At 43.6% G+C, this 24545-nt stretch overlaps 2 protein-coding genes across 3 annotated transcripts in view; one reads left to right on the top strand and one right to left on the bottom strand.

Moving 5' to 3' along the window:
* The window catches only part of MCPH1 (microcephalin 1), a 229417-nt gene that overhangs the window by 64728 nt on the left and 140144 nt on the right, over nucleotides 1–24545 (bottom strand).
* ANGPT2 (angiopoietin 2) overlaps nucleotides 8935–24545 on the top strand; it is a 53910-nt gene continuing 38299 nt past the window's right edge. For both annotated transcript variants that reach the window (XM_060001204.1, XM_060001203.1), the window contains exon 1: nucleotides 8935–9629. In XM_060001204.1, the coding sequence (XP_059857187.1) occupies nucleotides 9342–9629 (288 nt within the window). In that variant the 5' untranslated portion in view covers nucleotides 8935–9341. The remainder of the gene's footprint in view (nucleotides 9630–24545) is intronic.

The following is a 24545-nucleotide window of genomic DNA, read 5'->3' as shown; positions in this document are numbered from 1 at the left end:
CTACCTCATTAAGACCCTACCAACTTGCTAAGAACAGGGTCAGGTCTCTAACCTCATCCTTTACAGAGATGGACAGCACAGACCTCTACTTCTTCTACTGTTGGAATGGTATGGCTTCACTCATTTGGGTAGCAACCTGATCGCCAGATGATAGAGAAACAGCTTCTGGCTCTGTGTGTGCTAAACAAATGCTTAAAAGTATTTTTCACTGAGCGCGTGTGTGTGTGTGTGTGTGTGTGTGTGTGCGCGCGTGCATGCATGCACAGTAGGTGTTTAATGTCTGGTGTGGTCTTCTTTTGCACTAAAATTATAATGAAAGCATTCAGGGTTGTGTATTATCAGTATTGCTACTGATTTATGTCCTAACTTGCCTATCATTTGTATTAATGACTTTAATAACAACATGGATAATTTTGCCTGTTACCTGTTATGAGGCCAGCAGAGGGAGCAGGTGAGTAGTACAAGCAGATTTGATGTGTATTTTATAGGTATTATCTCTAGCAGCTTTTTGTTAATTTTTATTGTAGTCAAGCAAGACTTTCTGACCTATAAAATTAAAAAGGTCACTGAAAGATACATCAGGATTTTGGGGAAAGGGAAATAATATATATATTTTTTTCTGTAAATATTCTACTAGAATAGTTTTAGGGCTTTAAAACCTATTGTTGAAATTATTTTTCTTGAGGGAAACAGATGCCAGGAACTAGGTATCTCAATCCTGCTATAAACGTCCTCTCTTCACAGGCTTTGTACGGCTTACTTCCTTTCGTTTTTTCTTTTGTATCAGTCTTTCTTTGAATTTAGACCCCTTCCTTAAAATGAAACACTTTGGAAAGTACAGTTCATTATTAAAGGAGTACCAAAGAAATTGCTTGAGATAGGGGTTAAGAGGAAAACATAGAGCATATACACATGAGATTATTAGGAAAGACTTAAATCATCCGGTAGATACCATAATTAGATTCACGGAGGAACAAGAATGGCGGGGAGTATTTTTATACACTTGAATGCAAACATCACTTCCTTTTATGCATAACTATTTCTTATAATTCTTCAAAAATGACTTCTAGGAAAAAAAATGACTGTTAGTACAAATAACTCCATAATCAAGCCTAATTTCCCACAGGAAGATCTTTTATATCAAGTCAGTTGGACAGACAGGAATACCGAAAGGGGGTCATGTGCTTTTGCTTTTTTTTACTTCTTTGACATAAGCGATTTTATTTATGTTAACCTATAACCAAGAGAGATAATATATCTTAATGGAAATAACACACATGACATTTTTATCTCTCTTATTTTAAAAGGTTTCTCAATAATTAAGATAAAATTTTTATAAATTTAGATTACACAAAGATTAATCTAGATGGCATTAGGCCACTTTCAAGAGAAAATTCATTCTGAGAGGAATTTGGATGGTTCTTTAGTAGAATGGTTATGACAAAGAGACTAGACACATTTTTCACAAGCAGCAGGATTTGAATTCTCTACAACTTTGCTGAAATGAATTTAGGAACATTTAATATAAAATTATAACTCATAAGCCCAGCTCAAAATCTCTGATGACTAACACAATAGTGTTAGTCAAAGGAAAGATATTATTGACTTTTCGTTGGTCATGGGCAAAACAGTAATCACTGACATCAATCCACTGAAAGGGAATGTTTAGCATTTTTTTTTCTGTGTACGGGCAGAAAACAGGACACAGAATTACTGGCAAAAATATTATCAGGCTAATGCACTCATCTATTGTTTTAGAATTTCATCCACTGCCTTTTTAAAGTTATGACTTGTATCTTGACCTTTTAGGCATTTTTTTGATGGAAAGATAAAATAGTCCACAAAAATATTGGATGAAAATATTTAAAAATCAAACGGCATTTACGATAACTTCATGTTACCACGAGAAATATATAAACTAAAATATTCCTAAAAATTCAGGGAATTCATGATGAAATCTTAAAGAAAAATAGTAACTTGGATATTTCCCAAGTTTCTAGCAAATAAAAAGATTTTTGGCTTGTCAAAGTCCTTAAGGTTACATATTGTATACAATGTGGCTTTACAAAACAAACTTTCTTGAGCAGATGCTGTGCTGGTTCATGGCCGTACAAACTGTAAAAGATTCAGGAATCTTTTAGGTTTCCTTTAAAAAAACAAAACAAGACAAAACTGTCTTCTCTAAATGTCTTTCAGACATAATGTCACAATAAACACTCAGATAAGTTAAAATGAATATTTGGTACCTTTTTAATTAAACTAACCTAAATAAGAATGACAGCCAATAACCTAAATAAGAATGACAAATGAAGATTTTTCTCCATATTAACTCTGATTCTTCCATCAATACTAACCCCTGACACGTATATTCCTATGGTTCCCTGTCAAACAGAAGTTACGCAGCTGCGAGAAGGAAGATAATTGTCCCAGATAAGGCGATGGTATCTAGGCCTCTGCCCTTTACTGCCCGGCACTTATTCTGTCTGCTCCGAGAATGAAAACACGAGGGTCATGCAGGGGAAATGGCTGTTTCCCAGGAAAGGAAATTGCCTGAAAACACATCTGGCAAAGGCTTTTTCTCCTCCTCTGGCAGGCAGACACTTATTTTAACAAAATATACATTTCCTCACCTCCTGTAAAGGTGAATTCTATGGAGCCAATGCCCTACTCTAAGTGGACGACAATTTTCCTCTAAATAGAACGGGCCAGCTATTTTATGGCAAACGCTATGTGTGTTTAATTGCAACTAGCACAGGGAACTGTGCTAACCTAGGCATCAAGCATCATTTCAGAAACTATGTATTCTCAGAGGTATATCACACTCCTGCAGCCAGCTACAACAGATGAAATTAAAGAGGCAAAGAAAGAAAAAAACTGTCAACGCCAGAAAATCAGAAAGGTGGCAAGAGTGGATATATAAAGCACAACTAATGCAGTCAGACAGGAGGCTGGATTTCCAGAGATCCCGTCCTCAGGGAGCTCAATCTGGCTTCAAGTCTGCATTGCTGTGTGCACTTCTGAGCGGACTATCCCGCTCACATATGCCACGGGTCCAGGATACTGAAGCGGGCATGTGGTGGCCCAGCTCAGGTGACCAAAGGCCACCAAAGGTCTGGCAGTGAAATGGGTTCTGTCTCCGGGGTGTGTGTGTGTGCAGCACAGAGGCGACAGCCAGCGTCTCCAAAGAAGGTTGATCTTTGCCACGGTAAAAGCGGGGTAAAGAAACCCACTGCTTTCAATTCTCCTTAAATCCATGAATGTAAAAGAAAGGCACAAGCAAGTCTGACGGAATCCTTGTCATCTTGCCTCACGGAGCCGTGGTTTCCACGTCCATCGTAGGGGCAAGGCTTACCTTCCACGGCTACACGTGTGTGTGTTGACATTTACGCTTTTACTCTTTTTCCTGTTTTTACAGTAACTTTAAGGGGCTTTCTCTTTGGTACTGTTTTCAAATCCCACGGCTGGGGACTATCGTTCTCAGCCCGCCAGATTCAGGGTTTAATACCGGTTCCACACGGTCAGTAGCTCTGGGGAGAGGCCGCACCAACTCTTCTGCAGAACGGCTCCAGACGCCACCTGCGGTTCTTCAGGTTCAGTTCGACAAACATCAGAATGCAGTGGAAAGGGCTCTTCTGTGAATCACCACGGAGGGAGCCTGCTTTCGGAAGCTGAAATACTCATTTTTTCCTTTTCCTTTCCCCTTCCCCTCTTCCTTCCTCCCTCCCTCCTTTGCCTTTCTTTCCTTTTCGCCCATTGTGGCTGCTGCTTCTTCAGCTCTCATTAATTGCTGCCCACAGTTCGGAAAAAAAAAAAAAAAGGAGTAAGAATAACTTCTTCTTTAGCAACAATTTTATGTCCAGTGAACTTCCTAATGGTTTCCCCGTGCACTGCACACTAAGTTGTAAACATGTTGATCTAATTTAGCCAATTTTAAAGAGGCCGGAACAGGGAGGCAGATGAGTGAGATGCCTCTAAACCCCCGCCAGCCCCAGCCTGCCGGGGGCCTGGAGCCCCAAGCAGCCCGGCGGGCTGAAAACGGCCAAAACCCAAGAGCGCCCCAGCCTCACCTCGTGGGGTATTTTGGCACTGAGGGCTCCTCCTACATCAACACAGCACTTTCCAGAACTTAAGCCCGTGCTGGCCCTAGAGCTGGCCCCAATCACTGTCTCCAAGGCCTGCGGCCAGTGGTGGCAGGACGGCGGTCACTGCGCTGCGAGATGGTGACCGGGCAGGTGTGAGACCGAGTCCGGGGACGTGCCCAGATGCGATGCAGAAAGACCCTGGCACAGAACGTCAATAGATGCGGGAGACCAGCGTGCCTCTCCAAGCACGTCTGAGTGGTGACCCCGTCTTTTCCAATTAGCTACGGGCTTTCAACGGGGACAGCTGCCACGATGCTGGCTCCTCAGAAGGCAGGAACACCCTCAGCCCCGCCTCCCCGGGCCAGCCGGTCCACCTGCATCGCCTCCTTCGTCCAGCCGTAGACGTATTCTGGTAGATACTGAGTATTAAACTGGCTCCCTGGAAAGAGCAGAAGCCACGCAGGCCTCCCCAAATCCCGTTCGGGGCTCCAGGCCTCGGGGGCTGCCCCACTTTGCACTGCTTTACAGCTGGCACCATATCTTGGTTTCTGGTGTCCAGGGCCGCCCTTACACAGAGAGAGCCTCACAGGTGGCTCTGGGTGACCTGGAGCCTCCGGAAGGTTGGGGTCAGTTGGATGCCGTGATCCAGACAGAAGTGGACGCACGTCGACATCTGACCTACATTTTGGGGGCCAGGACCAGTGGGAGATGCGTGGGCTTTCGCCACCCGTTAAGCCTTCTGTTCAACAGGGCACCGAAGCAGAGGGGCCTTCGTCCAAGTTCTCTGTAAGGCTGACCTCTTTCTTTCCGGGAACAGGGTCCCGTGGCCTTTTTGGTACCATCAAATGAAGATTTACCTCACGACGGCAAAGCGTCAAAGGAGAACTTGAGGCCGCGCGTGCTAAGGTGACTAAATGGGAGCCTCCGAAATTTCAGCCGATGACATACAGTACGGGGGAGAAAACAAACGTTATTAAGAAAATAAACGGCACCACACACAGCTGTTCGGCAGAGCTGTTTGGACAAAAAAAAAAAAAAAATTGGTTGGGCAGGAAGGCAGCTTTGGGGAAAGCTGTGATAATATTTCTCGTTTTATAGCCCCATCTGCCTTTAGCGGTCCTGTCAGCAAGTCACTGAACGAAACTCAAGATTCTCTTTGAAACTGAACAGCTCTGAGAACCACAGTCAAGGCTGTGTTTAGCCTCCATCCCTAGGCCTGGATGGAAGCGGCCTGCAGCTGCTGGTTGCCTGGCGCTTAGGAAACAAACAAGTGTGGGGGCGGGCCCGTAACCGAGGTGGGGCGGTCTTCCCGCGCGTCTGCCCTCGGAGCCCCCGCTCTGCCCCGTCTGGGGTCTCCCGCTGGTTCTCCCACGTTGGCCACAGCGGACTGGCGCATCTCCTCTGCGCTTCCTCAGCGACGCCTCGTTTCGGCCCCGTGCCCAGCCTTGACTACGGAAGGCATCGGCTTGTGCTTGGGGCCCTGCCCGCGCTGGCCCTGCACAGGTGGGATGTGCACCCTGGGGTCAGTTCTCCTAGTGCATCTGCCTCGTCTTACAGTTTAGATCCAGATTCGAAGTGGCACCGTCTTTGTGGTCAAACGTTCCTGCCCCTTCCCTAAGTCCCTTTTCCTTGGCCTGTCTCACACTCCTCAACTCTTGAAGAAGCCGGGCGGTGCTCGAGACATGGGAGGCTCCCTGTTTACACCGGCTGTGCCTTGAGAGTGGCCTTGCAACCATGTCACAGCCCCTGGCGACTCCCTCTGGTTGGCCGACTACAGCCCATGGTCCCTTTGGAACGGCCTGTGAGCTAAGAATGGTTTTCACATTTTTAAAAGGCTGACAAAAATCCAGACACTATTTCATGATGTCAAAATTATAATAAATTCAAATTTCAGTGTCCACGAATAAAACTCTGTTGGAACACAGCCACCTCCCATTGTTTGTGGACTGTCTCCAGCTGCTTTTACGCTATGATGGCAGACTCGAGTCGTTGTGACAGAGCCCGTGTGGCCCGCAAACCTGAAATATTTACTATCTGACCCTTTACAGAGAACGTCTGCCAAGCCCTGGTCTAGCTAGAGCCTCCCCCCAACTCCTGGGTAAGAATTCCCATTTAGGGGCTTCCCTGGTGGCGCAGTGGTTGAGAATCTGCCTGCTAATGCAGGGGACACGGGTTCAAGCCCTGGTCTGGGAGGATCCCACATGCCGCGGAGCAACTAGGCCCGTGAGCCACAACTACTGAGCCTGCGCGTCTGGAGCCTGTGCTACTCAACAAGAGAGGCCGCAATAGTGAGAGGCCGGCACACCGCGAAGAACAGTGGCCCCCGGTTGCCACAAATGGAGATAGCCCTCGCACAGAAACAAAGACCCAACACAGCAAAAATAAATTAATTAATAAACTCCTACCCCCAACACACACACACAAAAATCCTATTACAAATCTGGAAAGAATACATCATCACATTTAGCACATAGATTATCCGGTGTCTATTAGTAGAGTATTTAAAAAAAAAAAAAAGAATTCCCATTTAGGTGCCTCCAAAGAGCACTGCTCACCACACATCTGGCCTTGAGAGGATGGGTCAGGAACATCCTAGCCAACTGCCTGCAGGACCAGTGCCCTTGGAGGCGATGCTGCCTTCCTGCTGGGTGTTCTCACCACAGCCCGTTGGTGAGGGGGTCTCCCTCCCTCTATTTGCTTATCTATGTCTGACACTCTGTCATGTTCCCCAGTACCCAGAAGACAAGGAGTATTTGTGGTACACGCTCTTCCTGTGGCTTCTTTTTAAACCACCATATCTGCCTGGGAGGCAGATGGACGATTTTTAAAACCACATATGCAATACTAATGCCTAATACTATGCGCTTTCAAACAAGGAAGAAACTTAGAAGAAAAAAGGCGCACCCCATGTTTCTGCTTCATGTTCAGCCAGAGAATAACACAGTCATGATATCGGATGGTGCAAGAGCTGATTTTCATTTAATGGGAAGTGCTGATAAAGAAAGGACAGTAGTATTCCTAAGTAACATGCATTATTCCATATCATTATAACCCTAAAGGTGCTACTGAGAAAGAATCATCTCATTTCACAAGTAGGAACATTGAGGCTTAGAGAAGTTAAGCATTTGCTTCAGATCTCAGTGAATCAGGGTTCTAACACTGGTCCCGTCTTCAAATCCTACATGCGTCCGCCTACGGTTAGCAGTCTGAACGAGTATATCTTCTTTAATTCGTTCCTTTAGTGGAAACCATGTGCCAGAATCAGGTTCTAGCTTTCCTGAGCCACTGAGCCCTTTGAGAGTCTGGGGAAGTCTACAAACCCCTTCTCAGAAAATGACACGGGCTGTTTTATTTGGAGATTAAATCACAGGATGTTGGGATAGATCAAATGACAATGTAGTGCTGAGTGCACGTAATAGCTTGAGATATCGTAATAAAAACATCTGCAATTCCTATTTGTGAGAAAGCCATAGGTACTGACCACTGTTGTTTCTGACCTATTCACAGCTAAAAGAAGGGCTATATTTCAGTGAGACTTCAGTGAAAAATAAAGATGTCTTTTCCTGTCAAAGTTCGTGGACCCCAGGAATTCTGTCCGGGGACCTTGGGTCAAGAACCCATGCTCTGGAGGTAACCTCGGAGCCAGGCCGTGCACAGGAGGGACGTTTTTAAAGGTACAATTATTAGGTCTCTTGAAACAATTCACTATACAAATCTCAGTCATCCAAGAATTAAAATCATAAAGTCCCCTGAAATCTGATCTTGCACGATTAGACTGACCCTGGCTTTATGGATGGATGAGGTCCATCAGGTCAGTGCTGAACAGGCTGCCGCTGCCTGGAGAGAAACCTTGTGCACTGAGGCGTTAAGAGACCACCGCAAGGGCTCCAAGCCGTCCCCCCGCCCCCGCCGGCCGCCTCCTTGCACAAGCTGGCTGGTGAGTAAGCACACTGTCAATCTTCGAAGCGTTAAGCTTTAGCCATTGAAGGAAGTACCCTGGAGGGTTTATGGAGCCACAGAATTGAAACAGAAAAATCTTGGGAGTTAATGCAACCCTTGAATTTGACAGATGAGGACTTTATAGCTTAACTAAAAAGAAGTGATTTGCCTGAGTCCAACACTGAGCGGGACTGATGTAATTGATCCTGGATAATGTGTTACAAAATGACGGGATTTGAGCAAATCCTGACCTAAGGAAGGAGAAGTTTAGGTATGCCTCTCTCAGCCTCCTCTTATTTAAATTCTGATTTCTCCGTGGATTATAATTTAGCGGGCCATTAATCAGTCCAGTATATTTTAAGTTTACTTTGAATACTGAAGTGGATATTTTGCTTAAAAGATGAAATGTCAGAGCTCAGAAACTGACTATCCTAACACGATTTAATAAAGCGAGAGGTTGCTATCCCACTGTTTTAAGATGAAAGTTTTGCATACTTGGCTAATGGTTCACAAATCAAGTAATACCCATGAAACTGTTCTCCCTATGAAAAGGCAAAGCGTTTACCAGAGCGAGACCTCTTCCTCTTTGTTTGTAATAACAAAAATAAACCAAAGTCCTGACATATTTGTAGTATTTTTATTCCTAAAGGAAAAAACAGGAACTTTCATTGTACTTTAAAGTGATTGCCCCAGATATTTTACCAGCTTAGCACTGTAAAATCAGTTTCAGACACAGGAGACCGACAAGCTCTCTCTAGGAAATACTCAATTAGGGTGGTGCCTCTGAAATACCCAGGGGTCCTGTAACTGATCGCTTTTTCCCAGAGGGTTTCTGCAGCATACAGTCCTGGTTGGACAGTACACATCAGGCAGAGATTTTTCCTGTGGCCTGGCTAGTGACCCCCCTACAGGAAGATAACGGACAAGCCGGGAGGGCGGAGCAGCCAGCTACACATGTCTGGCTGCTGTTATCAACTTATCATATAAGGAAAGGAAAGTGATTGATTCGGATCCTGACACCGCAGAATCTGGGGGAAGAGAGACAAAGGAGCATTGAGGCTGATCTGTAAGGCGAATGCAGCCCTCACGAGGGAGGATTATCCTTCCTCCTGCGATCTGACAGTTTGCTGCGGGACCGGGGAGAAGACGGCACTAGAAATCAAGGTCACTGCTGGGAAAGGAGGGAAGAGGAGACTTTCACTGATGGACCCTGAGCCATGGCCGCAGAGCCCCGTGTCTGAGAGGGCAGCTTAGCGCCCGGGAGTCTCATGCGCCTTGAAGTTTGCTGAGCTGGTGGTTTATTACCGACAGAAAGAAAGAATGTGGCAGCTTGTTTTCTTTACTCTGAGCTGTGATCTGCTCCTAGCCGCAGCCTATAGCAACTTTCGGAAGAGCATGGACAGCATCGGGAAGAGGCAGTATCAGGTTCAGCACGGCTCCTGCAGCTACACGTTCCTCCTGCCGGAGATGGACAACTGCCGCTCGCCCTCCAGCGCCTACGTGCCCAACGCCGTGCAGCGGGATGCGCCGCTCGACTACGACGACTCCGTGCAGAGGCTCCAGCTGCTGGAGAACATCATGGAGAACAACACCCAGTGGCTCATGAAGGTAGGGAGCCACCACTCCCTCGTGCACAGCTCCGACCGGCTCGGGCTGAACAGCCAGCCTGGCGGGGCGGGAAGGGGGGCGATGAGCGCGGGAGAGAGCTGGTGGCTGACGCCTCTGAATGAGCTGCCACTTGCTGTAGTCTGTCCTGCCGCGTAAAGTGGTCGGGGGTGAAAAGTGACAAGGATTACTGGAAGGGAGTGCCAGGATCAATGGAGGGAAGTCTCTAAAGTCAGGACTCCTTATGCACGGAGGAAGCGCACTTCTCTGCACAACGTGTAGGCTGTTTTGTTTGTGCAAGTACTTTCAACTCGGTGATATCCTTTACCAGGGACGTTATAGAACCGGTTGCAGGCACGGGAGGGAAGCTGTGAGCAAGGGCAGAGACGGAGCCAGGAAAAACGTGACAATCACGTTAGTTACTGATCCATAACGGATGGAGTGAAGTGCTTTACCAATTTCCTGAATTTATTTACTAAAATAGGCTGGGGCTCTTGGTAAACAAGAGGAAATTAAATAAAGCAGACCTTCCATCTCTCAGAACCTGGGGGGCTTTATCCCGAGGGTTTGTCATTTGTCTGTAGGGGTGGGTTTTCCAAGCGTCCGAGGGGATTGGGCGCTGCGGCCCCTTCAGTTCCACCACGGGCTTTGAAGGTGACCCCTCGTGGGGCAGGCGTGCAGGGCATTTTGCTGCAGTTACGCCGTGACAAGACGGTCGTGTTCGCAGGGTTACCATGATCCCACTGTTTCAGGCTTTTTATAGAGAGTTTAACTCAAATAGGACACTGAAAGCTCAGTTTTGCTTTTACAAGCCATCGTTTTCACACGTAAAGCTATTTATACAAACCCCCAAATCACCCTGGAATTTTGCTTGATGTGGACTCGATATATTCTGCAGGAGGTCTAGACAAATTGCAAGAAATAGATTAATCATTAACTATTACAATGACATCACATCACAGCGCTTACACAGCAGAGAACGTGACGGTTTAAAGCCATATGGGAACTTTAACAACAAGCTGATTCCCCTCATTCAAAACTTTGCCCCTGTCTTTCATTTCACCATAAACCTTCTGTCAGGACACCTTATCTTAATCTCAGAATAGATCTTGGCTCCGAATCTGTGTTTCTCATTAGCTCTCCTACCTTCAGAGAGGAAATGACCAAGTTATTACTCTGGTCCTGAGCTGAGATGAATGAAAGCCCTCGGCACTGCATTCAGTATAACAAGAGGGGTCGCTTCAAATCAAAGAACAGAAAACAACAAATACGCATCAAAAAGACTCGCCCTGTAATATGAAACTCGTCAGTCGCATCTGTAAGCACTATCCCTTCTGAGCAAATTCTCCAGTAATTTCTTTCTTTTCCTAAGAAGTCCCCTGTGGTGCTTTTAAAAATCTCCTAAAATTCATAGATGTGCAAATAATATTGTTAAGCTTAAAAAGTATGCAGCAACACAGGTTCGACTATTTGGAAGACAAACTGTATCCTCAACAGCTGCTCACTCTGACTTCCCATTTCTCCCTGAGTTGTCATGCCCCCCATGGCACAGTTAATGCCAGGGTTGACGGCCACGGTGAGAGGTGAAAGACACGTCATTCGTAGTACATTCTAATCTGCCCGACTGGTAAGTCGTCTCGTAAAATAAACAGTCGAGGAACACAGAAGAATGTTTTGCCAAATCAAGACCGCTAAATTGTATTTGCTTAATGAAGCCCACATTAGGTATACCTGAAACTCCATATACAGAGCTCGTATTTCTTTCCTAGATAAATAACCCCCTTCTTTTCCATCTCTGGGATGCTGTTTAAAGAAGGAAAAGGACAAGGAATTCTACATGAGGTGACCAACATTTTTTCCTTTCCAGGTTCAATCAGTAAATATTTGAACAGTAGCACAATGGTATTTCTGAATTCTTTCTTTAGCCATCTAGCTAAATGTCACCAAGAATGACTTCATGTTTATCTTTTCACGGGCTCAGCACCTGTCCTGTGGGCCTCTTGGGAAACGTGCACCTGAGAAAGTCAGTTTGTGCTCTCACTTGGCTTACTGGCCTCTGGTTTGGGAATGAAAGCAAAAAAGCAAACATGAAACCCACCTAAAGTGATTCAATGTAACCTCTCTGCTTGTTTTTTATCCCTGTGTTTTGTCACCTGTGATAATAAACACTGCTTTTCTCATAAGGGAGAAAATAATATATAATGGGATGATAGATAAGCCACAATGATCAACATCACAATCAAACCCCTATTGATAGATTATGACAGAAAGAAAAAGCACCATTCTGTGCTTTGCATATTTCCTTTTCTTTAGGGCTGCTTTTTATGATTCCGTATTTCCTTTCTCTCCCTGATCAACACTAAAAATGAGAGGGGAAAAAAAAACACAAAACACTTTTAAGGTTTTAAGAAAACTTGTCAAGAAGGAAAATAAGACCAAGTTTCTGGTTAACCTCAGGGTAGATGAGACGCATTTCAGCGTCTCAGTGGTTGGCATCCGTCAGGAGCCTGGACTAAGAAAGCTGTTTCGCACATCATCAAAAGATGCCACTCTGCCCCTTTAGTCTGCCAGGCAGAGGAAGTGTCAGAATTCTGAATGAGCGCAGAGGGACATGAATGGAGCAATACAGGGAAGGCTCACTTTCTGGTTAGCGGTTAAACAAGGACAAGATAAATCGTGATAGTTAGGACACCAAATACACCACAATGACCTAAAAAACACTATAGGTCACATTCCCTTGCCAATCCTGCAACTATTCCAAACCCCTGCCCCCGTGACAGTAAACACACTTTATTAAAACTGACAAATAACTTAGCAAAATGGATTGTATCTTGCTAGGAGACCAGATTATTTTTTCCCCCGATCAGAAGAAACAGGGAAAGGAAATAAACAGTTATTTCACACTGATGAATACTTTAAAGTTATCAACAACTGCGAAGTCTATTGTGCTTTAAAACAGTGTTTTGAAAAATAAAGCTAATGCCTGTTAAGTGGATGTAAACATTTCCTCGTAATCCTACTTATTATTTTTTTTAACGACAGAAGCACAGGCTGGGAGCTGTAAACCTGAATTGAGATCCTTTACTTTCTTTAAAATTAATAATACTATGTCCTTTTAATAAAGTAGAAGTATTCATCAGCTGATGTATAGGGAACAATCCAGTTTTGCTCCTAAAAACAAAACTGTTGTCAATGGGAAAAACTGATGGTGAGAAGCTCAGATGAACTCAGACTGTCAGCCCCTTCCCTACCCCTGCCAGGGACTGATTGTGTGTGTGTGTGTGTGTGTGTGTGTGTGTGTGTGTGTGTGTGTGTGTGTGTGTGTGTGTGTGTGTGTGTGGTGGCAAAACGCTCCTTAGCTGTATATCCAAACAAACAAACCAGAGCTTGGTTCAAAAAAGGAAAGAAAAAACTTCCCACTGTATCCACAGCCGATGTTCTACTACAGTATTGGAATAAACCCACCATTCCTGTACTGCCTTGCTGTCTCCTGAATCATGAAACATGATTGTGTTTAGTGTTAGAAGCAAATTCTGTGCATTCAGATAGGCTGATTAAACCTTCTATTTAAGACTGCAAGAAGATGATTACTATTGTTTAATTATCTATTAATATCATTATTGTAAGGAAGGCAGAGATGATTAAAGTTTCCCTGTGGTAGGAGAAGTACACATATTTAAGGTTGGAAAATGCAAGTTTAATACACTGTTTACTATATACTATGTACGATGTATAGTACAATATGTGCGCACTACATATATTATATAAGATATGCATATACTATATATAGTTTATATTATATATATATAGTATATATACAGTATTTGTTTTCCATGGTCAAGTGGCCTCTGCTTACTGAACGGGGCTGTCTGACATCCCGGGTTAACTCTGCAGGTGTCACACTGTGGGGAGATGAAGACTTGCCTGCAATCACGAAGTAGGAAGTGGGCTTGTGCATACACCTTCCATCATATCTGACTTTCTGTTTAGACACTAGATAATCCATATAGTCTCCTTACTGTATTTTGAAAATCGGTTGATTTTAACCAATATGGTCCTCTACAGTTTACAAACAGGTTGTACTCCAGGAGTTTATCTGTAAGCCAGTTCCTGTACTATATGGAACTTGAAGAGGATACTAATCTTATAAATGGTGATCAGATGCTCAAGCTGGCCCATTTTTTTTATGGATTAAAATAGTGCTTATTTTAATCCATAAAATAACTGAAACTCTGTATATCTGTCATTCAAGAACAACAGTTCCAATCAACCCTACCACTATATGCATAACTTAACAATAACATAAAAATATGAGAGTAATATATGGGCCATGTAAAATTACAAAGTCAAACCTTTAAAAATAGAAAATAGGATGTAAATTCTCCTTCCCCTTAAACTTCAGCCCCTTTCTTCAAGATGAACACTTAGAGATGTATACTAGCCCTTTACTGTGACAAATTTAATATCAAAATGAACGAATTTCCTTCTTCTTAAAACCTGTACAGTGGTATTATACAGTGATCAGAATCTTTTTCTTTTTTTTTTTTTTTGGCTCACAAGTGACATGAAAAGAGGTTGAAAGAAAGATTTTATTTAGGGGAAAAGAGCAAAATTTGGAAGACTAAGGAAAAGGAGAATATGGATTAAAGGGGTGTGTGTATGTATTAGAGAGAAAAGGAGACATGTGGGGAGGGAGAAAAGGAGAGACTACCTGTGATGGAATCCATCACCTATCAACACAGGAAAGGGGGCAGTAAATGGGATGGCTATTTTGACAAAAAGGAGGTGGCTTATATTGTTCCATATTCTGGACACCAAATGGTACCAGGGCCTGGACAGCTGTGGGTTTCCTGGGTTGAGATCAAGAGGGTATAGGCATGAATCATGGACATGCACAGCTTGTTTCCAGATCAGATGCTCATAGTTGGCAGAGCATCTACATTACTTACTGATAATGACAACTCATCAAACTATTCTCTCTGTTATACTAACTATACACATATATGCTTATAATAATTATATATGTATACATACTTATTATAAATGTATACAAAAGTATATATTATATAACATTATACACATCTATACCTATAAAATATAGTTCATATGAGTCATATACATATATGTCATATATATACTAAATACTGTGGATTGTGTAGTACTGTACTATGTATTTATTGAAAAAAATATGAGTATAAGAGGACCCGTGCAGTTCAAACTCATGTTGTTCAAGGGTCCACTGTGTATGTGTGTGTGTGTGTGTGTGTGTGTGTGTGTGTGTTTGTGTGTATATATATATATATATTTTTTTCTCTTTTCACTACATCCTTCTTTGACTTGAAGGAATATTTTTCTTCTAAATTTTTCTAGAACTTTTCTGATAAAAAGAGAGCCACTGAACTTTCCAGTGACACTTTTATCACTAAAGCAATAGTAGTAAATGGGGGATGGCAATCAAGTGGCACTGAATAATTTTAAAGCACTTTCCATACCTTACCTCATTTAGTCCCAGAAACACCTCTAGAACACAGACGTGGTGGATATAATCCCACCTATTTTAAAATCACTCATGAACACGGGTCAGGGAATATCAGCGTGCTCTGCAGTGTAGGAGTCTTGCATGGGTCCCAGAGAGGAAAAACAAACACGGAAAAGCACGCACATCCCTCCTCTGACAAAGAGCAGACTTTTCCATGGGGCTGAAAAGACCGCAGAAAATCACTGGGAGAAGTGTGAGTGAATGTGAATATCGCGTTATTTCTTAGCTCATTAACATAAATGAGTGAACACTGCTCTACCTCTCCCACTCCTTTTGGGGTGTTTCCAGTTCAGGGCAGGCGTCACTGAAGTTCATTTATTTGTTCAACAAATATTTACTGAAGGCCCATGTGTGCCCAGGCAGTGCTCTAGGTGCTTGGGGCGAAGACAAAGACTAGGGTCCGCCCTGGTGGGGATACGCGGCATTACACCACCAACATCCTGTTGGAACACGTGGGTCAGAAGGTGATAAGCGCCCCACAGAACATCGGGTGAAACGAGACAGACGAGCGGGTGCAGGAGATGGGAGTGTTGGAGGGTGAGGGGAGAGAGGAGCCGTGCCAGACAGTGTGGTCACTCCGCTGAAACCTCTTTTACAAAAGGACAATCAATTGAAACTACGTGAGAATGGTCATTTTTCCTGATCACCAAAGTCATCAGTAATAGGTGGATACTGCAGGAAGTAACACATACACAGAACACCCATTAAGAATATTATGTATAATTCTAGCATTCTGAAATAAGCACCTTACTACTCAGTACATAAATACGCCTGTACAGGGATGACTATTTTAAAAACATGCTGGATATAACATTATATACACCTATACCTATCTGATAACTTTTATCTATTTTATTAACAATAAAAAAAGAAGAGGGTCTAAGAGGTTAAGTAACTTGGCTGACATCCCAGGTCAGTAACAGAGGCAATTGCCACCACCTGTGAGTCCTGTCTTAGGACAAGCACAGGTGTTCTGGGGCACAACCAGGTTGCGGACAACCTGGTCATCAGGTAACATTCGCAATCCTTCCTATGTGGGGTTGGTGCCAAAGCTGCAAAGAAAAAAAAAAAAAAGCAATCGGGAATATCCTGTGTGTAAGGTAATCACATGAAATTCCACCCTGTAGTTCAGAAGAGTAAAAGCAAACTATATCATAACCAAGAGAAAGTATACAAATTCTTACAAACCATACATACAGTAACAACCCTTCTCTGGAAGTTGACTGAGGGTGACAGCCTGAATTTCCCAGTACGACCTGAAAGTCTAGGCAAATAAAATTCAGTCCCAGGAAAGTAACGTGTGACCTGCCCTACCCTCTATTTGATTTTAAAAAACAACTAGGGTGTATCTCTCATTTAGCATTCTACAAATAGATATAAACAAAAATACCTTGACGTCATGCTGTTAATGTTTAAACTGAGAAAGTAATGTCAAGCTCAACAATTTGATGTAAGCTTTTGATTACAGTAAAAAAAAAAAAAATTCATGGTACTGTTTCAGAATAAAACTTTCAACATTTGTCAGGATTAAAATGACTGTTTTATATACGGTTTGAAAATAAAGGGATGAGCTCTCCTCAGCCACCTGAACTGAAAGTCAGGTGTGCTAGCTGTCTGTCTTTAGATTAATATTTTAATTAGATATTTTGCCCATGAAATCACCTTTCTTTCTTATCCTAATCTTGGCATGCACCGCTGACAAAAGATGTTAAATGCACTAGAAATCTCTGAGAAGTGGGCCTGATCCTTTTACCATCATCACCCTTTCAACCAGCTAAAACCATTATCCTGGCAATTCAACTAGAACCTAATGAAAACCTCTGAAGGACCTGCCTGGGGGTGGGGGTGGGGTGCCTGGCCGGTAATTACTTTCCTCCAAAATCAGCCTCATTCCTTCCTTTCAGCACCCTTTTACCCGGCTGAGAATTACTTTCAGAATCTTTCTATCAACCTGACAACTTAACACTACCAAGTAGTTTAATACTTAAAAAACTAGCAACCAAGCAGACTAAGTGTATACATTAGGAATATAACCTGTCGTTTAAAAAATATGTGACTATATTTTTTCATGGACAATAGTGATTTTTAAGGGAAGAGAGATTCAGATACAGAGGTCTTGGGAAATACACTATTTTATTGTGTTGACACAGTTTCCTAGAGTTTCCCATGGCTTGTGTGTGTGAATATTCACAATAGTTGCTGGTCTTTCAGGTAGAGAATATTAATCAAGCCTTGAAAGGAAGCAAGCGCTCAACCTCGCCATTCCTCGGTTTTGTTACATTCTATCTAGACCGTATTAACACTTTCTAACATATTAAGTCTTCTTGATGTGAGAGGGACTATTCCACCCGGGTGACTTAATCTACTGATTAGCCTGCTGACAAAACCTGCCACCGACATCCCCCCATCTTAAGATAAGTACTCAGGACATACGTATTAGCACCTTCATCGTGACAGCTCCAGCAAATTGCGGGGATGAAGGTTAAGGTTAAACCGAATTGTGGGTCAGCCTCTGTATGTCGCTAATTAACATTTAGGAACAGTCTGAGCATGCTTCACACGGGAGACTTCCACTCTGGCCGCCAGAAGCACACCTTGGTGGCTGGGTTCAATAGCAAAGTTGTCTAATGTCATGAACCCTCAGGAAGCAGGCCACGCTCTTTGGTATATAACCTGCTGAGTCGTGTGGGACCTGATAAGGACAGTTAGTCTGACAGTCTTCCTACACCAGGAGCTGCCCCCTTCCCTCTGTCTGAGGAGCCTCTGGGGCCCTCAAGACCACCACCCTGAAGAAAAAGGATAGAGGTGAAAAAAACTGAGACCATTCCAGGGGTTTCATTTCTGGCCCAAGGCAGCCCCAGGAATTGAGCCAAACTAGAGCAAAGGGAATGATGTGTTCCTGCTCTCCTGAGCTTGGAATAAAGGGGTTCTATACCAAAAGAAGAGATCTCCTGGACACACTTGGTCAGATTCCAAGAAATCTAAATCTAAAAGAAACCGTGTTTACGCGTGAAGTCCATGCCATCACTGTTAACAAGCGTGCCTTTGGGCGGGCTTGTTATTTTCCTGCGTCTCTGCGTCTCCATGAAACAACTATATAGCCAGGGAGAGCTGGCTAGGTTAACTGGTGCAGTCTGAAGCTACGGAATGCAAGCTTTTCATTTCATTTGTTCCTCCTTATATGGAGCAAATGATAGTTTTATAAAAAAGACTGAATTGTGTAGAGCAGTTTTAGGTTCACAGCCAAAGTGAGGGGAAGGTACAGAGACCTCCTACATGCTCCCTACTGCCCCCCACATATACAGCCTCCTCGTTATCAATGACCCCACCAGATGGTACATTTGTTATAATCGACGAACACACCATCACCCAGGGTCCACAGCTGATAATTAGGGTTCACCCTTGGTGGTGTACATTCGATGGGTCTGGACAAATGTATAAGGACATCATTGTATCCACTATTACAGAACCATGCAGAGTAGTCTCACTGCCCTAAAAATCCTCTGTGCTCTGCCTCTTCATCCCCACCTCCTCCAACCACTGACAACCACGAATCTTTTTACTGTCTCCATAGTTTTGTCTCTTCCGGAATGTGGTATCGTTGCAACCACACAGTATGTAGTCTTTTCAAATCGCCTTCTTTCACTTAGTAAATGACTTTTTTTTTTTAAAGCATGATTAACTGTACATTTGTTTAGTGACCCCTTACCTTGATTATTCAACTAAGTCATTAACCAGCTAAAACCCTCACAGTGTACCTTCAGAAACGTAAGGTTTTCCTACCCACAGCAGGGACCTCAGGGGATTATTACGTGTTTCAAATAGGATGATGAATGCACAAGTGTGCTGGAAACTGTAAGATGTCACAGTACTCAGGGACTGTCATTATAATTAATTTTAATAATGATACCAGAAACATGCTTATCAAGTTCTGTACTATTATCTCACAAGAAAGATTGTAACTCCACTCAGTCTTATCAGGTTAAATGATCTGACTGTATACCTCAAGGCACATCTTCACTCTGTAAGACAATGAACTTCCTTTCAACATGGAAAAGGACAGCTGCTAAGTGTGCTTGTAAAAGGTCCTGATTATAACAGGTGACTGAGTACCTCTCTGTAGAAACACTCAGCTCCAAAATCGTACGTGGCATCTTCTCCTAAACCACCCTACTTGTGCCCCCTTATGCTTGCAGGTAATGCCATGAGCCCATTAAAACACTCAGACTTTACGGTTAAACTTATTATTATCACTTCAGCTTTCAGTAAGCTACGAGCAACGTTACTCTTCCGTACGTTCTGTTTTTATAGAAGACAATGGCAGGAACTATATGAATATTAAACAGTGGGTGGTCTGGGGTTAACTAGTCAACCTGCACATCTTGGTAGAAAAGATTCAAAATTCCTAAGAGGTAACGGTTCCTCTGGGCTCCTGCAAGCATTTTCTCTGCCATTAGATCTGTAGAATCAACAAGATATTATCAACTCTTGTTTATTTGCTGGATAATTATAAACATTAGTCTGAAGATAATTCAAGAATTCTTTTGAGTTTTATTAACTACTATCTAGTCTTTGGAATCTTGAAAAATGATTACATACAGATGTAGCTTCAAATTTCTCTAAGCAAAATGGTCTTCGTAATGGGAAGTACTTGTACAAAAATGCTGCTGGAGAGAAGATATTTTGCTGAGTAACATAAAATAATCAGATTCCGACCACAAGCCAATTATCTATGTTGAACATTTGGTTTTTGTGTATGAAATTCCTTATTATTTTTAGCTACTAAGGAATAGGTTCTTAAATTTCCTAAAAAAGTAAAATAAAATAAACTTATTCAGTCTTAATTCAAGAAAGTATTAGTAACAGGAATTCCTGACCCGAACTGGTTTTAACTTAACTTCAACAGTGAAATGCTCTTAAAAGCAGTGATGGTTGGGATAATTATATTACAAATTAAAGAATCAACATTAATCAGAACACCACCCCCTCAAAAACAATTGTTCATTTTGGGATGTGTAATTAATTGTCCATATTTTCCAATACGGTTCCCTTCTCGGTTATGACAAGCACAATACATCTATATGTGCTTTCCCTCTAATTGGACGATGTTTAATATGTATCATTTATTTATTGCTACGTGATTAGCCTGCCCTATGCCATTTAGGTTTTACAGTTGTAGTCTGATAGTATGCTACTTTTCCTTTCCCTTCTTCACCTGAAATACCACTACCATTAAAATAAATGGTCTCTGGATGAGGGGAAAAAAAGGATAAAAATATCTGGTGAATAAACAACTCTCTCTACTTATTTGGGACCCTTTCTCTATCCATTTCAATTTTAAGTGATTCAAAATCCTAAACCGGGAACACAGGTCAACCACAGCAGCAGTGGAGATAACCCAGCACCACTCCCTCACCTCTTCCCAAACAAGGGGGGGCTTTCGACTCTACTTTGACACCAGCGTACTTTGCTGGTTTCTTTAAAAAGTCTATAGACTTCTTGCAAAAAGGATACTGTTCATATGACAGCAGTCACGAGAGTTCAAAACAGAGAAAGCCTCTTTCTCCCCTTTGTTGTGGTGTAGTTGTTACTGTAAAGTGACAGAGGCAGGATGCCGCCGGTTGTCAGGATAGCAGCTGGTATTAACCAGGTGCACATGATCTGGTGACATCAGCTCGTTTAATCTCGCGACAGTCTACTGAAGGTAGATACCCTGTTCTTTTTTTGAAGAAACTCAAGCTCAGAGTGGTATCAGATGGCAGAAAGTCAGCAATACTAGGATAATTTCTTTATTTCCGAGCTTCTTATAATAACACATCTTTTTGCGTGGAGCACTTCACGGTGGCCCCCAACACCTGCCATTCTGATACCATACACAACGGTCACACCCTGAGTGTGTCCACCGCCAGGAGGAAGAACAAATACTGGAAATTGCGAGAAGACCAACTTGGGTTGATGTTATTGTTTTCACTGACCCCGGGGAAGGCTGAAAAGTGTTGAGATGTTGAGTGACTTGCTAGCTTCCAGAGATGTGAGGTTGCAGAGCAGGGATTTAAACCCACGTCTGTCCCGTTTCCGAGCACTGTTCCACCTCCTTCCAGCTCTGCTTTCTCACTCTCAGGACTGGAACCGAGGCTGATACGCAGAACAGTCACACCCGGATGATTCGAGCCTCCATAGGAGGGCGACGCTGCACAACTGGCAGCTGCCGTCCTGTGGCATCTCGGGACACAGCAAGATGGCGGCTGCTGAGTGTGCAGACAGCGGCGCACACGTGGCTCCGTTTTCAGATACAGGGCGGGATTCATGAATAAGCAAGTGAATGAGAAACTGAAATGTAACTCTTCCCAGGACAGCCCTGTCGGAGTAAGGGACGGGCAAAATAAGAAGCTTGGAAGAGCAGGAACTCAGTCCATTCACACATACACCTCTGCTCCCCCAAACACTCGACTGGACCAGGTCAGCCCTTGCTTTTCATTTACTCAGACGCTGGCTTAGACGTGCCTCAGACTCTGAGCTGGCTCTGTTTCATGGAATCCAGCACTTTCTTCTTTTTTGAGGTATAACTTAGAATAAAATTAACAAATCCGAAGCGTGTACCTTGATGATAGAGGTACACACCTGTGTAATGGCCACCAGGTGGCTCCCTCCTGCCCCTCCCACCCTACCGCCCCTCCTCTCAAGGCTGGCCTCTATTCTGCCCTCTGCCACTACAGGTTAATTCTGCTAAGTTTTGTACTTCACGCAATTGGAATACAGTATGCATTCTCTTTGAGTCTTTCTTAAAAATTATTATTTCTGTGATTCATCCATGTTGTTGTGTGTATTAAAATGTGCCCTTTTCCACTACTGTGTAGTGTTTCATTGTAGGAGCGTGGCACAACTTACGTGCCCACCGTACTACTGTAGATGGATACTTCCGTTCTTTTAGGGAAGCTGACACTTCTCAACTGGACAAACCCAAGTATTGTGTATTGTCTTTCTTGTATCTTTGGAACCTGTACAGTTGGATTGACTTAAAGCTTCCTTGAACGACTTCCAAGACTAATCTACCTTCTAATGAAACCTGCTCTTCAGGAACTGTTCCATACGTTGCAGAGTGGTCTTGGTGTTTATTCCTGAGGTGCTCAGAAAGGACTTCTGAGGAGTATTTTAAGTACTGCTCAAACATAATTCCGTCAAGGTTACAATGGGAGGCTAACAAAGAGATAATTAAATAGTACAGCAGACACCTGAGGAAAGAAGGAGCCGTATAAACATTCAATGGAGAAGAAAGCCTGGACATAAAATACACGCCTGACCAGTACGACCTGCCATTCCCTCTGGCCTTACCTTCGCCTCTCCCTTGACAACACCTTCTTTTCCAGCATCAGAGAGAGACGGTGCGAAACAAGAGCATTTTCCAGATTGGCACCTGCTTTGGGAGCACCAGGAGTTTTCCTTTCTCAAATCTTTCTAAATGGTATTACACTTTAACACATATGACTTACGGTCATTGCTATGAAAACCCATTAGGTGTACTTTCTGCATCATGGGGCATGTCAGCTCCTCTCTCCACGTGGGCGGCCTGATCTTGCTTCCTGAGCAGTTATGGGGACCACCAAGACCACAGCAACGGGGCCATGAAGAACCAAGAGATGCTTCCCTGAGGTCGGCCGGAGTTGAGCTAGTGGCCCCCAGGGAGAAGGATTAAGATGAGGGTTCATACCCCAGTTCTGAGTTTCCCACTGTCATTTTCAGGAGATTTCCAAGGCTAGCATGGACTTTTCCCCCCAAAGCCAATCACATTCCTGGAGACCAATGGTTTAGGGGTTCAGGAACAACTAAAAGAGGTCTACACATACCACCTGAACGTGCTGGGATGCAGGATCGACGTTTCGGGAGAAAACCTTCACTTAAGTTCTATCTTTGGCCTCCTTAAGCCAAAATGCTCCTAGAGTCACTCCAGGAGAGGCCAAGATTCCAGTGGAGCCAACCACTCATAATCTGAGTCCCAAACAGCTGCCAGAACTCCAGTGTAGGTCCTTCCACCGAGGGGACTCAACAAAGACGCTAAGCCACAAAGTTTAAGCTGGCGTGTGGACCACGTTAATTTGAAACCGGATTTCCACGACTGACGGAAGCTTTCAAGAATTCACTACCGCTGATCAAATTAAACCGGCCTGTAGGCGTCAAGACCAAATCACAGCAGTGACCACAGTGATTTCTGGTTAAAAATGGGGGTAGGATGACTCATATTTTGATTGAAACAAACAAGCGAACCCTGACAACAGGAAAACTTCTGCCGCCGCTCCCTGCTCTCCGAGCCCTCGCGCCTCACTCCCACTTCCTACGTGAGCCCTCGCCCCTCGTTCCCATCTCCTGTATGAGCCCTCACTCCCCAGCCGCACGTGCACGTGAGCTTGTTGTGCCCACTGATTGCTCAGTGACACGTGGATCTGAAGTGACTCGTGTGAACGAGTGTCACGGGACTCTGAAAAAGACAAGGTGCTATGCTGCACTCTCACACACCACCCCTCAGAAAGCACTGGCTGATATAAATACACGACCCCCTAAAGATGAAGCAAAGTGAGTCAGCCATCCTCCGGTGGCTCAGTGATGCCGTGGCCCCTCCCCTCACTGATAGAGAAATCTCTCTTAAAATGATTATTTTTTTTCCCCTTCAAATTGTGAGTAAAAATTCAACATTGCAGAAGAAAAAGTCCATCCTGAATGACATGCTTTTTATAACTCATGGCAGCGGAGTGAAAGGGGATAGGAATTTTCCACTAGCTTCCATTGGAATGGACGTGCATGCAAGGCAGCAGGGTTAGGGAGACGGGGCAGACCTACAGAACTGAAACTAATTATGGGAAAATGACTCAAGTCCCTCGTACTTTTACCACAAGCGTTTGAAGAATCACACTGAACATTTGGTGTTCAAGTAAGCTGGGCTTCTCCGTGCGCCATAAAACTAGTTCAACTTTGAACGAATGAGGGTGGCAAGCGTGCAAACTGTAAATTACACGCAGAAATGGACCACGTTACTTTTGTGAGACTGGCACGCATTCGGTACTTGCACTACACCACCAAAAACACATCGGTGTTAGGCAACCACGCCGTCCACAGAACACACGCACCGTGTGCTCTAAGAAGCTTTCTCCCCCAGTGCACGGTGCTTACAGAAGTTGTTAGCCTGAAAGCAGACGCCGGGCCAAACGACAAGCTTGCGAGAAGCGTGGCTGTTTTTCTGAATGGTTTCTGAGGTTGGGAAACTATTCAAGTACACGTCTTGATCAAGATCTTATATGATTTACTAAGTCTTTTTGATTTACTGGTTTTCCAATAAATATTATCAAATCATAGGGCAATTAAAGGCAGTATCTGGATTGGGCTTACAC

Source organism: Delphinus delphis, chromosome 21 (assembly GCF_949987515.2).
Source record: "Delphinus delphis chromosome 21, mDelDel1.2, whole genome shotgun sequence".
NCBI lineage: Eukaryota > Metazoa > Chordata > Mammalia > Artiodactyla > Delphinidae > Delphinus > Delphinus delphis.
Note: the sequence above shows the minus strand (reverse complement) of the source record. Positions and strands in the feature narration are given on the sequence as shown.